Below are 18,945 nucleotides of genomic sequence, written 5' to 3' on the forward strand. Positions count from 1 at the left end.
CAGCGACCTGATGCTCCCGGGTGCTGCAGACACTGCTATCATTTGCTATGGGGGTTACATCCTCACAGTGGTTGTAACCCAACGCTGTCACTGATGCCGCCCCTGACACAGTCGTATTGCACAACCACTAGACAGGGTGATTAACTCACATGCACAGCATTGTGTACCGAGGATTGGGTTTAAGATTTTTAGTAGTTTTTATCTGGCGGTACATGCTTACACAGAGCATTGAAATAGAAGCTTTTATATTTTCATTAAGCTGGCATATCAAAGGGTTTTCTTTTCAGATGGAATATAATTTACTTCATTGGTATCAGTTTTATTCAACAGACTGAGTTTTATGCCTCATTTAGCAGTTTCACAAAGTGTCACATCAACAATGGAATTACACATTGAACCTTGTTGTATTCAAATTGGGTCTTTGTGACAAGCCCATGTTTTAACTTACCATATTCGACGTAATAAGCGCCCCGCTCAAATAAGCGCCCACAGCGATATTTGCTAATATATTGCCTAGTGTACAATCCCAATTAGCACCCTTCTTGTGTTATATGCACCCTTAATTACGGGAAATTAAATTCTGGAAAAATATATCTGGCGTGTCTAATATACACAGACTTTTCTTTGGTATCATTTCAGGCTGTCAGCCTAAACCACAAAATTTACGATCTTTCAACTCTTTCACCAAAATCATATTCGAATAAGAGCCCCCTCTTTCTAATTTTGAGAGCGCCCTGGACGCTTCTTACATCGAATATGGTAATCATTGGGTTACCCTACCACCATTAACAGAATAAAAAATTTGGGTTATCTACTGTATTAACAATTGTATTAATCACACTTAAATACTGTGTTTGTGCTTCTGTCTTAAATAGGGCCTAAGGTTTCAGAAATCTTTGTTAATATTGTTCTTAAGGTAAATAGATCAATTTTCCAAAATGATATCCGACATTCTTAGGTTTATTTTCATGGGTTCTTCATGCTAAGTGATCTAGAGTCAATCGTGACAATGTTCATTTTGACAAAACAAATATGTTAACCAAGAAATATAATGTGAGAAAAATATACCGATACTTCATTAGCATTAGTTAGGAAAGTAAGAAATACCCTCACAGTAGCCATTTTCAAAACAGTATCCAAAACTTTCAGATAATCTTAACACATACCGTATTCGACATAATAAGCACCCTGCTCTAATAAGCACCCATGGCAGTATTTGCTAAATTGGCTAGTGAACAATCCCAATTAGAACCCCTTCCGATTGATCAATGTACACAAGACTTATGTATTCGTATATAATATGTGTGTTATATGCATCCTTAATTATGGGAAATTAAATTCTGGAAAAATATATCTGTCGTATATAAACATTTCAGGCTGTCAGCACAAACCATGTAATTTATGATCTTTCAACTCTGTTGTTTTTCACCAAAATAATATTCTAAAAAGAGCCCCCTATTTCAAATTTTGAGAGCGCCCTGGGCTCTGATTATGTCAAATATGGTAATTTCTTCAGCCCTACTTCAGCTCCATCTTGATAATATATTTTTATCATGACAACGATAAAACTGAAACAAGAGTGAGTGAGTGAGTGAGTATGGTTTTACGCCGCTTTTAGCAATATTTCAGCAATATCATGGCTGGGGACACCAGAAATGGGCTTCACACATCGTACCCTTGTCGGGAATCGAACCCGGGTCTTTGGCGTGACGAGCGAATGCTTTAACCTCTAGGCTACCCGACCGCCCAATTGGAACAAGAAATGTAATGGTGTGGCCTGATTTTCACTGTCATGAAATACTGATGTCAGTACTTGCATGGAGTGCAGTATTCTATACTATCAGTGCTGAGAGCAGTGTCCTTGACAACCCTATACCACTGTTACTGACATACTCACTTGCAGCCGAATAACAGCATGGCAAGCTGCCCAAAGATCACCCTGCACTCACACACAAGTAAATAGGTGTCTTGGCTCTAAGATATGGACTTAATTGTATGCGGAACAGTTTTAAATTACCGGTACTTTGAGGCCTGTTTACAATACATTAACAACTTTCTTAATCTTAATTTATAATTCCTTGGTTAAAATCGGCTTGCATACTGGTCAAAGTTAGGCTCACATAAATATGCTAACTTGGGGACTGCAACCCAGTGCAACCCATGGCAACTTAATGCAACCATTGAACCCAGGAACAGGTGATGGATTTTGGGGGTCTGTTTGGAATCTCCATTCAGACATTTGGGAAAAAATGCTGTTTCCCCATATCTCATGATTGACTAAGGTTTGCTGGGCTTTATTGCCATCAGAGGCCTGCACTGTGAATCATTGTAAAATGTAACCAAACAAAACATGTATAAAGTTACAAATCAATTAACAGGAAAAAGTTAAAATATTAATTATTTTAATAATCAGGCTGTGTTTGGTGAGGGTCAATTCCTGGCTTATAAAGATATGTTTTCAACCAACTTTAAGCCGTCGCATACATGTTCTGGGGATTAGAGGAGGAGGGGAGGGGGAGACAGACAGTTAATACCTTGGTGACCCACCAGCAGGTGAGGTTGCAACAAACCAAGGATCATAATCAGGGTAAATGTGGGATGCAAACCCCCAACTGGCATGGCCAAGGGACACAACTCAGAGAGAATTGTGGAGCCCTATGGGCCACCCATGCCCTCCCAAGTCTGCCACAATGTAACCCAGAAATCTGGAACACTGGCAGGGATTTGCTGGAGACAAATGTCATAAAAACTTTTAATGATTTTCGCAAATAACGATAGGACAGTCTTCTATATCATCACCAAAATTTAAAAATATCTTTTGCGAATTTTTTGGGAACAATAGTCAATGTCCTGCAAAAATGACCCGGTTTGAAACAGTCTGTGATCCAGAATGTTGTTTCCAAGCAATAATTATCAACAGGTTCTTGCATTGGAAAGACAGTTTAGTCTTCTGTACGTTAAGACCCTGGATCATGGATACATCTCATGCTGGCAGCAGAAGAAACTGACACTACTGATTTAGGTTGCAGGGTTCAAAACTGACGTAGGTCTGCTAGTTCAAGACTAAAAATATTCAGGAATGACATTTTCTTATGTACCGCTTTCACCATGAGGTAGATGGCAAAAACACAGATGATGTTTTTTGGACTGGTCAAGATTAAGTTCCTTCAATTCACACTATCAATTCAATCACTGGTGTAAAGCCAAAATAATCATTGATGGTTCAATGTCTGTCTTATCAACTGGTGCCTCCTGGCAGCTAGATGTATATGAAGCTCACCTTATTCAAACTCATTATATAAACATTTTTCTTAAGAACATGAAACAAAAAACATGTCATTTGTACAAATAATTTAAAGGAAGAGACAGATAATTTAATTGGCAGACGGTGTTGTGCAGTCTTGTTAAAAAAATAAAATGATCAAAAACTTTTATTGAAATTAATCAAACCAAAGTAACTATAATGCATCCAAATAGAAATTCAAGGCTAAAAGTGATCAAAGTTATCCGTAAACAAAGCTTCAAAGATGTACCTTTCACCCATTCCTTGGCTCATCCATACTCGCATGTATCAGCTACACAAGACTGGCTCTCTCCTGCAATTTGATTGGTCCGATTTCTTACTCCTGAAGGACACTGACCAATGGTCAGAGCCGATTCAAAGCAAGCCTGGTTATAGAGGTGTACACTGGTTAAGAAATGCCTTGATGTGATTTCATCAGTGTAGTGTTAAGTAATTTGAGAATATTTTGTCCAAATTTAATAATTTTGAATTCAAGAATTATAATAAATATTGAGGAAACATAATTTATTATAATTCAGAGACTCGTAATAATGGTACATACTTTCTTCTCAAACCAACAAAAAACAGTTAAAAACTTTGTTTGAAGCAGAGAGCATGACATACGATTTTTTCAGGGTGCAAATTTCATTGCCTCTGACATCCATCAATAAAAATGTCATCAAAGTTATAACGTTGTGTAATTTTTAAATGCCATAACTTGGCAGTACAGAAAGAGTTTTCTCGTGTATTGGACTTGATTTCTAATGCTGAACTCATAACCTGGTGTAACACCAGTTTGCAATAACCAGGCTGTATAATGAGGACCTGAAATGTTTAGTTTTAAATGCCTACACATATGCTAAGATTTGCATATTAATCCATGCAAAAATAAAATTCCACATGATCTACACATGCCACATTGAAAGATTACAAAAACAGAATTTCACTATGGAGACAAAAATATAACAACAGAAAACACTGAAATGATTATTTTCCAAACAGAGGTAAACCAAAGGGAGGCAACTCTTATAAACAAGGGGAGACAACTGAAATAGCAACAACATCGACTGCACAACACACACTGCACATTACATAGGACTGACAACAGAGGGTTAGAACTGGAAATGGTCAATCAAGTATTTAAATTATCCTGTAGCTCACCTGCAAAATATAATTATTTTTTAACAAACGAAGTCTAGTAGTTCAAGAATATTTTTAGGGATGAAGCAAATCTGAAGTTCAAATTGTTGATATGGCACACATTGTCACTAATGGGCATCAGTGCGAAAGCTCCACACAATTCCTTTCTGATTATGGTATCGATAGGATTTGACCTTGACATTCAAGGTGGTACATATGAGTGAGTTGGGTTTAACGCCGCTCTTAACAGTATTCCAGTTATATCACGGCGTGTCAGCTTAATGGGGGAGGAAAGCCCGAAGTGATGCAGGTATCAGACATTTACCACTTCGGTGAAACCCATGAGCATAGGTATGGTGCTGACAAACCTAGAAACATAATCGGGGCAAACTGGGATTCAAACCCACAATCATAGGTTTCTGGCGTGCCCAAAGGACGCAACTCTGAAGAGCAAATTGAGGCCTGATACATGTGAAATACCTTTCATGATGACATGACAGGATCGACTTATCTTCACTTGCAGAGGTAGATTATTTGAATGCAACACAGCAACCATGGCACAAAGCTGAACATGATAACCAGTGTTCAAATTAAGAAGGTCCTGGGGTCATTGAGGTTTTGCCCCTGAAATTTTTCAATCAACATTAAATGTTTTAACATTAGGGTCATGACAAGGGCCCCTTGACATACACGCTTAATTTTGAACACCGAAAACACAACTGATCAAGCACAGAAAGATACCACAACGACACTGTTGAACATCTATCAGCCAGCAAGCATATTCAAAGCATTAACATTACTCAGTGCCTTCAGAACACAGTATTTAAATTGAGTACTGTTTTACAATTTTTAGCAATCTCGCAGCAATGGAGACACGAAAAAAGAATCAAAGCCAAGTTTTGTTCATGGTAAGCAAAACATGGATTACTGCATCCTGTTCCTTGTGATTGTTACTTACTCCTATTCTTGAACATTGACTTATGCTAGGCATAGTTCTAAGACACATAACACACATTCTTAAACATTATTCTAATACTTTATGATAGTCATAGGGCTTTGGCGATCACCACTACCAGGAGCATAGGCATACCGCCAAAGCTTTTACAAAGACAATGTTCTTAGTTCTAAGTCTATGGAGGAACTTCATTCCTTCAAAGTAGTGTACTATATACCCATTTCATTTTGCTGAATGGTCCTGCTTTCTTCATGCTAAATATGACCATCACAACTCCCATTCCCTCAAAATATGTCACAAAAATGATTTGTGATACAATGACCTGTCAGTGATCAGTCAGTGAGGATGGTTTTACGCCACAAAGCTAGGGAACAACAGAAATGGGCTTCACACATTGTAACCATGTCGGGAATCGAACCCAGGCCTTTGGCACAACAAGTTAATACTGTAACCACGAGGCTACCCGACCACCCTGTCAAATCTGTGAGGGTAACTTACTGACTTGATATTTCACCTATTAGTGAGTAAGTATGGCTTGACGCTGCTTTTAGCAATTTTCCAGCAACATCACGGCGCGGACACCAAAAATGGGCTTCACACATTGTCCCCATGTGGGGAATCTAACTCGGGTCTTTGGCGTCGTGAGCGAACGCTTTAACCACAAGGCTACCCTATCGCCCATTTCAACTACCGTATTCGACGTAATAATCACCCCGCTCTAATAAGATAATTTCTAATATATTGACTCATGAACAATCCCAATTAGCACCCCTTCCGATTGATCAATGTACACAAGACTTATTTATTTGTGTATAATTCGCACTCGTGTGTTATATGCAACCTTAATTATGGGCAATTAAATTCTGGAAAAATATATCTGTCATACATAAACATTTCATGCTGTCAGCAAAAACCACGAAATTTATTTTTCAACTCAACTTTTTCACCAAAAAAATATTCTAATAAGAGCCCCCTACTTCTAGTTTTGAGGGCGCTTATTACATAAAATCTGGTATTAAACAAATGGATAACTTCAAAAAGACAATTCAGTTACACTAAGTTCAATGCCCGTCCAAACAAGGGAGATAATTCATCAGAAGCACTGTAGCACAAGTTATCATCTCTCAGCATATTTAGCAGAAGCATATCCAAGCACTACTATCAGGAGGAAGAAGTAAGCAGACAGTTTGTGCAACATAACACACATGAACAAAAATCAAACTGTGAAAATGATTACCGTATTCACTGTATTAAGCACCCTTCTCCAATAAGCGCCCCGACCAACTTCTAGACCAATCTGGAATCGGTCTTTATAAGCGCCCCCCAAAAGGCCAAAACATTACATGTCCATATATTATGGTGTATATTACACATTTTTACAATAAAAATCAAAAGCCGGATGGTTTACATAATTGTAACTGTTATCAAAATCTTTTACCTTGATCAAAATTTGTTCACAACCGCTCGATCTCTGAAAACAAATTGAACTAGTTGTGTATGGTTTTAAATAAGCACCCCTTGTCAATTTCCATAGCATCCAGGGTGCTTTTTACGGCAAATACGGTAAGTGTGCATGAGAAGATGTGAAACAATTGATGAAATGAGGTGAAATAGCTAAGACTTATACAACATATACAGGCAACTAGGGTAAGACAATGCAACTACACATGGTAATCGGTGCCTCGACCAGTGGCTGAACATACAGATTTTACTATGAGTGACAATCCGATCCATGATATTACGATCAACTGGTGATTTACAATATCTATTTTATATCCATATACAGTGAACAATATGAGTGAGTGAGTTAGTGAGTTGGGTTTAACAACTCTTTGAAGTGAACACTAGTTTTTTCACGGCGTGTCCGATTTGGGGGGAGTGAGTGCGTGAGTGAGGTGAAATTGGGTTTAACGTCGCGTCCAAGATTATTGCACTTACATGGCGACGTGCATGTACGTGTGTGTGTGGCTGTGGCTGCTTGTACTAGTCCAGACTGATGCCGATTTAAAGTGGTAGCCCAGTGAGATACCATGCAGCAGTTAAACATGAATACCCCACTCAGATATACAGCATACTGACTCCGAGCCGACCAGTCCTTGTTTTAGCCCCTTAATGCCGAGCGCCAGACAGGGTAACAACAAGTACCATCTTTTAACCGGACTCTACCACTAGACCACAGAGGAGGTAGAGTGAGTGAGTGAGTGAGTGAGTGAGTGAGTGAGTGAGTGAATGAGTTGTGTTAATGCCACTATGAACAGTATTTCATTTTTATTGAAGCGTGCCAGTTTCATGCCAAACCTAGAAACACAATTTGGGTAAACTGGCATCCGAACTCAGCAGTATGAGATCAAGTTGGCAGAGTGAACAGGCATAATGGGGCACCGACAGATGTTGGATGGATTCATGAACAGAACACAGAACTTCATGATTGACTGCTACTGACACCAGTGTTTGGAACATTCAGCTTGAGTTACATACATCAATTCGGATTTCTTAAGAATTATTTTTGTTAGTAAATGTATGACATTCATTTAAAATGAGTTTCTTCATTTAAGTGACTAAGAATTGTGATTCTTGATGTGAAATTTATCCTATTTTTGCAAACTGTTAATAATGTCCCTCTCTGGTGATGGTAATTCAACGTCACCTTCAGAGGAAATCTGCATGACGATGGCGAAATGTGTCTTCAAGTAATTTCATTTTGTGTATATCATGATATATGCAGTGTATTTCATGATATGTGTATTGTATATCATGATATATGCAGTGTATTTCATGATAAATGTACTGTATATCATGATATATGTGGTGTACTTCATGATATGTGTATTGTATATCACAATATATGCAGTGTGCTTCATGATATATGTATTGTATATGATGATATATGCAGTGAATTTCATGATATAAGTATTGTATATCATGATATATTTAGTGTATTTCATGATATATGTAATGTATATCATGATATATGTAAAGTATATCATGATAAATGCAGTGTACTTCATAATATATGTATTGCATATCATGATATATGCAGTGTATTTCATGATATATATGTTGTATAGCATGATATATGTAAAGTATATCATGATATATGCAGTGTATTTCATGATAAATGTAATGTATATCATGATATATCATTATGTGGTGTATTTCATGATATATCACAAGGTAATTTGTGTCATGCATGTGTCATCAGACAATTGCCAAATATGGGTCGTGACATGATATCACAGGTTTGTTATCTGTTTCAACCATGGCTGCATCATGTGACAGGGTAGAGCTACTTTGGCAGTTTCCCTTTAGTCATGTCTGTCAAACAATATACAATGGAAAGATATACAAGAACAGTTTTTATCAGAATTTCTGTCATATCAAGTCATATCAGCTGGATTCCTGAGGGAAGCTCAAATGGAGTAGACCAAGAATATTAATGTTGGGACAAAATTAGTATTCTAAGAACTGATCTGCAGATCCTGGCGCAGCCAAGAAATATAACTCTGCTCCACAACTTACCCTCAAGTTTTGGTCAAGCTCATTCAAGGGTGACAATTCCTTATTTCGGCAATAGTATCACTGCATTATATATTAATAAATACATCCGCAATATTCACATAACATACCTCTGCAGATCCAGGATTTTGAAAAATTTGGGTCACAAAAACATATGACAGATTGACATGTCAGGTGTCTGAAAACAAGAGCTTCACCTTGCACCTCTGTATCGTATGTCATCTCACCAGCGATCTGAGACTAGATAAGCTAATGTGAAATGTGACTGTCTCCTAACGTTCTGTCAGTAGTATGGGTTACATGGGTAAGCTTTTATACTGTCAGAGTGAGTGAGTGAGTAACGCCGCTTTTAACAGTATTCCAGTTATATCACAGCGTGTCAGCTTAATGTGGGAGGAAAGCCCGAAGTGATGCAGATCTCAGACGTTTTCCACTTTGGTGAAACCCATGACCACGGGTATGGTGCTGACAAACCTAGAAACTTAATCGGGGCAAACTGGGATTCGAACCCACAATCATAGGTTTCTGGCGTGCCACAGCAAATCGCTGCGACTTAGACGACTGGGCCACTTGTGCCCCCTTATACTGTCAGAATGTCGTGGACAGTTAAATTCTATAGCTACTATCCTTGAGCATCTTGGTAACAAAAAACTAGAATCTGGTGACTGTGATGTGATCTTGATGGTGCCATGTTGCCATGTTACCTGGGAGTCTGGTTGCGAGGTCTACTCAAATCAGATACATGGACCAAGTACATTGTTCAGAATATTAACCACTCTTCCATAATGAATCAAAATAGCTTAATGCTTTGAGAAGCTTCTAATACTGTAGTATTAATCACTTGTTATACCATAATTCCCATTTTAAGCACCCTGCTTCAATTCGTACTCCCTGATGAGCCCACAAGTAATCGCTAACAAGTGCCCCTAAGAAGACCAATTTTCTTAGGACCCAAGGTGCATTCTATAGTGAATAAAGTTTAGGCAGAGATTACTATACATGGTCCCCAGGGCAAGTGAACAGTTCTTCGCTGTATCAAGTTCCTGCACGCCACAGGACACTTTTGTGACTAGTTTTAACTAACTAAAATATACTATAGTACAATTTCATACTATACAAGTAACCTAAAATGATGCAAACCAATACCACATGCAGGGTTCACTCTAGCAATTTTCTGAGATGGGCCTTTCATGTGAAATTTTCAAATATTCCAGAGGTATGCCCGTAAAGCACAACGGAAAAATACCCCACTGTATTTTAAAATGTGGGCCTTTTTTCAAATTTAGGCCTACCCTAGAATTATCCCTGCATCTGCAGTTCCTGTATGTCTTCTGTTTTTGCTTTTGTAATGTCAGACTGCAATGGCAAACTGAGCTTCGAATGAAATTACTAGATTATTGTCCAGTTACAATCCCGCCCATCAGGAGTGTCAAATGGGACTACCGTATTCAACATAATAAGCGCCCCGCTCTAATAAGAACACACAGCTATATTTGCTAATATATTGGCTATCCCAATTAGCACCCTTTCCGATTGATCAATGTACACAGAACTTATTTATTTGTGTATAATACGTATGTTATATGCATTCTTAATTACGGGAAATTAAATTCTGAAAAAATATATCTGTCGTATATAAACATTTAAGGCTGTCAGCATAAACCACAAAATTTACGATTTTTCAACTATTGTTTTTTTTCTCCAAAATGATATTCTAATAAGAGCCCCCAATTTCTACTTTGAGAGCGCCCTGGGCACTTATTATGTTGAATACGGTAAGTGCATTATGACCTTCCCATCATAACAGTACTTTCCCTCATCCAACATTCAATATCATAATTTTCAGAATTTAGGGCCAAGATACAGACTTCAAAGAGTAAACTGAAAACCGTTACAGATCAACAACTATTTATTTCCTGTGTGGCAGTTAGATTTCTTTTTTTTATTTTTGTCTGAAACTGAAACTTGTACACTGAATGATGTAAGGGGTTGACAGCAGAAAATGCTGTATTTCAAGAATGTAGCTGAAGTACTTGCTTTTCAAGTTTCATTTTTTAAAAGTGTATAAATCTCTCAGTGCAATGTGACACAAGATCCATCTCCGCCATCGTGACACCACATACTTTGACGGCTGGAACAACATCCGGAACATGTCTAAATGTCTTGCTTGTCAACTAGTGAGAACTGTACATTTTTGTACTTGCCCAAACAATTTCTTTTTAGGTTGAAGATCAAAGATGCTGCAGCACTAGGATACATGAGGTTTATAGGGCCTGTGCTTTTTGCAATATGGACAAAGGAAATATTTTGTCAACATGTTGGAGAGACATTGAAAGTAATCTGAACCAGCCTACTCCTACTCATTCATTGAATGATTTATTGATTCATTCATTTATTCAACACCCCAACATCTGCACAGGGTCATTTTGACAAAGGCCAAATTTCCCTCCTCGACACCCCTTTTGAAACCTCTCAACTTATATTTTTAGTAATCGATAATGTTTTCACAGACAATCTGGGATGAGAATGGGTGTTTGTTTTTTCTTTCTTTTAAAAAAAAACACACTAAAAATTAGACAGGGTTTTGGGGGACCATATCATTTCTATGTATATTGCAATGGCATGTATAACAAAAACTGCACTTGATGTAACAAAATTTGTGGAATTCGGCAGAAAATTCTCATCTCTGCATGATACAAATACTATTTTTGACACACTCCCCACCCCAAAAATCCATATAATTTATACAAATCCTTGAACTCAAATCCTGTACTTGGAATATTAGGTTCCATTTTGTAAAAGAATCTTCGATGTGCGCAAGATTCAGCAATTTATTAATGTAAATGAGAACCAACATTACTGGTAATGGGTGTACAATTATCAAATTGCCTCAGCAGCATTTTGATTGATGTGGTGCCTGTCACAAGTCATCACAAATCTGCTCTAAATATCAAGATGCTACATTTCAAATTACTTTTTTTCAGCTATAAATACACTGGAGAAGCTTTTTACAGTTGGCCATAAGACAAGCATGGTGTGACTTAATGTGAATATTGTATGATTCTGGCTGATTAACAGTGATTGGCATATTTGTTTCAGGCATATACCAGTGATCAATAAGCATGGCTTACGTCAGTTGCAGAGCCTGAGGCAGGAGGCTATGGACACAGAACAATGCACATACCAGAATAATTGATTGCATCAACTTAGCATGCTGTAATAGGAATGAAAGTGCCAATATGGTAATGTGGTGGTAGCTCTTGTATGTTATTGCTGCTTGTCTTGGAACACACTTGACTTGCAGTGATGTCAATGTAATTTCTTTTTTATGGTGTCATCTTCATAATGTTTTAAACATTGATATTTCTTTAGGGGAAGAATACTGAGGTTACTTGGGGGCTGTTGTGGTTTCATAGGGGGGGTGAGTTAGTGAGTGAGGCCGGTTGGATGTTGTCTTGAAAATTGTTTTGATTTAGGATGGTGTGTATGAGTAATAGTCACAGACATGTAGTGTGAAAATGAGAAGGATCTGCCTTTAACAAGGTAGCAGACATCATGAGAAGGTACACCATGGCAGGGGTAGACATTGGTCAAGTCCTACTGGTCTGCAGCTCATTTCAGACTTGTTGCATGGGTGAAATAACTCGATTCTTAGAGAAAGGGTTGTCTGGACTTTCAGTGATGTTGAACTAAATGCTATGTCTATCCCTACATGGTACAACAATGACACATGCCAGGATACACCTAAATACACCATTGTACACCAGGATACACCTAAATACAACACTGTACACCAGGATACACCTAAATACACCATTGTATACCAGGATACACCTAAATACAACACTGTACACCAGGATACACCTAAATATCACACTGTATACCAGGATACAAAACTGTACACTAGGATACATCTAGATACAATACTGCATAACACGATACACCTAAATCCAACATTGTACACCAGGATATAATACTGTACACCAGGATACACCTAGATACAACATTGAATAACAAGATACACTGCTGTAGACCAGGATACACCTAAATACAACATTGTACACCAGAATACAATACTGTACACTAGGATACACCTAGATACAACATTGTTCACCTTGCTACACTTAGATACATGGTGCACACCTAAATACAACATTGTACACCAGAATACATCTTGATACAACACTGTACACCAGAATACATCTAGATACAACACTGTACACCAGAATACATCTAGATACAACACTGTAAACCTGAATACATCTCGATACAACACTGTACACCAGAATACATCTCGATACAACACTGTACACCAGAATACATCTCGATACAACACTGTACACCAGGACACACCGTGGCCATCAAATACCATGTATAGAAAGGTAGACCCAGGTAAACCATGGTACACAATGCTACAAAATTTTGCACAAACAACTGGCATTGAGTTATTTGCAAACTCTGGTGCCTGCAAGGAATAAGCATAGCCAAAAACCACTGTAGAAGCATCAGATCTGGGTTCATTGGTGATTAAGCATTGGAAGAAGGGCCGTGTGTCTTCATGTGAATTATATGATATCACACATGTTGAAGAGTCGAAGGTGTCTTATCGTGTGTTACTGCAAAATTACATCTTACAAATTGGCAGATTTTTCAAGAAGCCATCATGCTACAGTGTGTTATATCTAGGAAGGCAAATAAATCCTCTAAAACATGGCTAATTAACTTATATGACCCTTCCAAATAAATGAGTTTGACAGCTTAATCACTGAACATGTACTGCAAAGTCCAGCAGTTCAATGAGCTCATAAACGATAATCGCGCAAATAATCTAACAACTTCAAATTGATTTTCCATAACTTGGAAAAGTGTTAAATATTTTAAAAACAACTTAAAGCTCTACTCCATCAAACAACTAAAGCTAAGCACTATCTGCCAAGTGTTTTGCACACAGAAATATGAAAGCAGTATGAATGCACGTTTCCAGATTCAACACTGAGCTCGGTCTCTAATGAATGCATGAATCAAACAGGTTCTTGGAACAGTGTGAGATTGGCCCTTGCCTATGTGATTTCGCAGGTTAATATGGAAAGCAATGCAGCTTGTAAGCAGCCAGAGCTTGAACACTAACTGTAGGCTTTAGTTTGTTGTTTGCATATTGTCTGTTGCCCCGTTTACCTTTGGTCATTGTGGCAAGCAATTGCTGCAAGTCAGCCATTTCAGGCCCCAGAAAATCCAACGCGGGTGTGGGAGGGGAGACAATTCCGGCTGATTGGAAAGCCTGACCGGGCATTAACTGCAAGAAATGAAGCACATGCAGACATGCACACTCAAAACTGAAATCATGCAAATAAAGGTGAAATAAAAGACACAACATTAACTAACATGTGCTTGGCTGAAAGTGTTGTTCGAAATAACTACTTGTCGGTATCAAATTCAGATCTGAAGTAAGACAGGCTTCTAAAAACATCTTTCGCCATTTCGTTTGTAAATTTTATGGGCCTAACGTGTTGTCTAGGTCAAACTGCACTGACGCAGACAAATATATAAGTAACTTTCTTTTTTTAGCCATATCACTTCTTCTGCTTCTATGATCAATAGATGTCAAAATAAGCATGCTTAATGTCATGGATGAAAATGGAATATTCACCAAACAGATAATGCTGTCTGCTGGGTTGATCAACTTTTGAAATGATATTCTGGTACGTCATTACCATATTTCAATACATCTTCAAGACCTTGGGATGACAATCAGTCAATGTCCAAGAAAATAGACCAATCTGAATTCATCAGAACCTGCATCAGTGTAAACAAGAAAGTAGGCCCTTGAATATTTTCCCAACAATGAACATCTTTTCAACCAAGCACATGAAATATCAAAATAGACACCAAATACAAAAACAAAAGTACTATTTCTAATGAAAACATATCTTTGTTAGTGACAATATTTGCACACATGAAATTAATTATCTGAGAAATCTAAGTTGGTGACTTAAGTGAATGACTGCGAAGCATGCTTGTGCAACAAGAAGACAAAAGCACATGAAACTCAAGTACTACTGATCAATGAACGAGTGTGAGAGCTACAACATTCATCAGTATGGTTTTAACTATTCAACAAAATGAATCCATTCAGTGAAATGACTTCAGACTAGAAGAAATTTGAAGCAAAACTTTCCACAAGTTCTGATCCATTACACAAAATTTGGTTTCCATGGCAATGTTAAAAGCCATAACTAAACAATGATCCTATTACAATTAAGAAATCTATTTATTGTGCATGACATTCGTCAGTGCAAGGGGCAACACTATAATTGTGATACAAAACCACTAAACGCAGCACTGGGATGAAGTTGAATCAATGCCCTGATAGAAGTAACGCTAGTATAAAGGTGTTCTCAATTAATCGTATGTTAATTCAAAGGACCAAACTCATACCTCTGGTTTACTGTTATTCATAGTCAATGATGTTGTGATGGCAATTACGGTCACACTACAGAAATTGACCTACATCAGTGTCTTTTGATATGAAATCTACAAGTTGATAAAAGTTTAAAACTCTGAGACGTGCTGGGGAGTTTTAAACTTTTTGTCATGAGTGTTGATATATTTTATATCAAAAGACATGAGGGTGAGATTCTATTTAACATCCAATTTGTTTTTATTTATTTTTTGGTAATTTGGTATTTTTTTCGCAATATCACAGCTATATGATGGTGGTCTGTAAATAATCGAGTCTAGACCAGAAAATTCACTGAATGACATCATGAGCATCGATCCAGGCAATTGGAATTCGATGACATTCATCAACCAAGTCAGTGAGCCTGACCACCTGTTCCGTTAGTCGCCTTATCATCCAATTTCATGCTTCCAACTTTTTCAGTTTGTAAACAGTAATAACCAATGTCTTGAGTATAAAAAGTACAGCAAACCAGCTTCAGTAGCAGAGAGTGATATCATTTGATTGTGATGTCATGGTAACTGATGACAATGGTTTACAATGCATTATGATACAATTTCATCATGAGCGATATCGCCTAGGATATCCTTGGAGATATCACTTGGTCTCACCCAAGCGATATCTCTTGTGGAAGACAATTTTGGATGATAAATAAGTAAGATCTCATATAAGTACCTAAATCTTTCTTTTTTTGGACGTTATATATTATTGAATTGTAATGTTGAATTTATCAAGATCTAAATAAAACCAAATTATTTATCAAACTGAATTCTGTTGAAGGGTGTATCTCCTAGTAGTATTCAGTAACCTGCATTTCATAAATAGATATGGATCCATCAACCATTTTACAAATGTCAAAAACAAGTCAGTCAACTGATTTCAGTGATGGAAAAACTATGAGGTCAATGTCACTAGAAGGGAAGTAACTCTTAACATACCTTTTCTTCAATTTCCTTTTTCCTTTATCTCACTCCGCTAACAGTACTTGTAAGAGAGCAGTCTTTAAAAAGCCTTTAAATTTTCATTTTGACTCAAAACTAAACTGTCTTGGAAAAGAACAACCTGTAAATTGAGAAATCAAAATGGCCGAACTTCAGACCTAACTTAAGTTGTCATGAAAACCCTACCCAGAATCTGCTGCGCATTCTCCTGAAATTTGTATGTCCTCATTGAAAGGCTCTCGGTCTTCTATGACTATTGATACCAACTGAGACAGAACACTTTTAACCAGAGTACAGAGAGTTCATTGTATGTCTTTTCCCAACACACTTGTGTATGTTAACAGGAGGATAATGGTCCATTTCTCGCAAGTGGTTAGCCATGGTCTGGTGAGTTTGACAACCACTTCAGATTCAATTAAATACAAAGGGGTTTTCATAAAATGTCTTTTGTAGGAGGTATTTCTCTTAACTTCTATAAATAAGCATGTTTAATGAGCTCTTCCCTGCCATATAAATGTCTTGGTGTATAGTGATGTGCAATGAAATCTGTCCAGTAAAACTTTATCTATGTTGAGCTACAGGTCGGCCAGATATATTAAAATAAGGCTCAGTATGTTTACCATGTTAACATAGACATACAAAGTTTGTAGTTACCTTCCCATCATTCTAATATTCTCATGATTACTTCTATCAAAGTTTGAGTGAGTGAGTGAGTGAGTGAGTTGGGTTTAATGCCGCTTTTAACATTATTCCAGTTATATCGCGGCGTGTCAGCTTAATGTGAAAGCCCGAAAGCCCGAAGTGATGCAGGTCTCAGACGTTTACCACTTCGGTGAAACCCACGAGCCCGGGTTTGGTGCTGACAAACCTAGAAACATAATTTGGGCGAACCGGGATTCGAACCCACAATCATAGGTTTCTGGCGTGTCCAAGGGACGCAACTCTGCACAGCGAATCGCGGCGCCTTAGACAACTGGTCCACCCGTGCCCCTTCCAAGTTTGAGAAAATGAGCTATTAGTTTCAACACTCTAAGGTTCCTGAACAAGAATAATTATTTTGCCTACAGTGAATATCAAGTCTTTCAAAATTATTAGCAGAACTAAGAGCATGTGGCAACAAAGGTAGTCATGCAAAAACTTGCAAACTGAAAAGATGTCATAACTGTATGGATAAGTCTTCAAAGATGAATTTAACAAGTTTAATGCATTTAGCACCAGGATATTATCATGATTATGAAGCACAGTTTAGAAACTTATAACAATAACCAAAATTACTATGGTTACCAGACGAAAACATAAACAGCCCCCAAAACACTGAAATTAAATCTGTTAAAGTTAACATTCAACTTTTGTGTGAAAAACATTCCATGCCTCATCTGAACATTTTCATCTACTTTCAGTGTTTACCATAATTAATCAGAAACTATAATATTACAAGATTGATACTTGGCATAAAATCAACAACGTCAAGTTCTTCCAAAATCACAAAATCACTTCATTTCAAACTGTGAATATGACATACATCATCCCAAGCCTATCCACTTGGGCACATCTTCCTGAAGCAAGGGAGTTAACAGACTGACAACAGTTGCCGAACTAGGCTGAAATTTCGGAGTTATCTTTTGGCAGGACTAACGTGTCTATGCATAGTCCAATCTAAATCGCGCAACAAAATCAACATCCGGTTTGTAAACTGACGTGCACATATGTTCAATTGCAAAACTTGAAAAGCATGTGTACAGTCAACAGAAATCTTTTCAAGTTTTTAATCAAGGTGCTGAAGTAATTTCTTGCACTTTGCTAGGTAAGGTACGTTTTGTTACAATACACATCTTGATTATTGATCAGATGGTCATGACTGGGCGCTGCCATTTTGTTTGAAGCAAATGCAAGAATCTGATTGGTCAATAGGAGGGGCCTAGAAGGGGCATAACTCATAATAGCCACTGCTGGCACTACCATCAAGCCCAGAAATTCCAGCCTAGTTTGGCAAGGGTGGAAACTGAACGTTCATAGTCAGTTAACTCCCTTGCCTCAAGAACACACTTAGGAAGTCAAGCCAGAACAAACAACTGCGACAGACTGCTGAACACTATCAATCAAGCATGACCTACCTTGAAACAGGTATCTAAACCAATCTATATCAAACTCTTTCTGGAAACAGTCAAACTTTAAGAAGTAGGGATGCAAAAAAAAGCACCTACAAGACAAATATCAAGAGGATATAGCTGCAAAAAAATCAACTGCCATTCACTGCAAATTGAAAACCTTGACAGACTAAGGATCTACAGAACATGAAATACATGACTTATGGAATGTTGAGAGATTCGGCCATGCGTGAAATGCATTCTCGAGTACCTTGGGCCTTTCCGACTGCCACGATCCTGATGAACCCCATGGCCGTTCAAATACTGCAGCCAAGCGCCTAATTGTAGAGCTTCTATTGTAATAACGTCTAGAATGTCTCAGGCCCTATAACCATGATAATATCCATAGTGAAATTAGTAGAATTAAAGCAGAACAGAAAATATAGCTACAAATTCTCATGCTCTCAATACTAACAATTCGTGCACAATGATTTATAACAAACTGTTTAACATGGTTATTGATCACATTCCATTTTCTGTGTCTTATACTACTTTATTTAGCCCAT

General features: G+C 37.7%; 1 protein-coding gene across 3 annotated transcripts in view; it reads right to left on the reverse strand.

Moving 5' to 3' along the window:
- LOC139444651 (cortactin-binding protein 2-like) overlaps positions 1-18,945 on the reverse strand; it is a 75,446-nt gene that overhangs the window by 27,418 nt on the left and 29,083 nt on the right. For all 3 annotated transcript variants that reach the window (XR_011651845.1, XM_071225574.1, XM_071225573.1), the window contains exon 6: positions 14,070-14,187. Coding sequence is in view for 2 of the 3 variants with exons in the window: in XM_071225574.1 (XP_071081675.1) it covers positions 14,070-14,187 (118 nt within the window). In the remaining variant the exon portion in view is untranslated. The remainder of the gene's footprint in view (positions 1-14,069; positions 14,188-18,945) is intronic.

This window comes from Haliotis cracherodii, unplaced genomic scaffold (assembly GCF_022045235.1).
Source record: "Haliotis cracherodii isolate W230 unplaced genomic scaffold, xgHalCrac1.p SCAF_6, whole genome shotgun sequence".
Lineage (NCBI taxonomy): Eukaryota > Metazoa > Mollusca > Gastropoda > Lepetellida > Haliotidae > Haliotis > Haliotis cracherodii.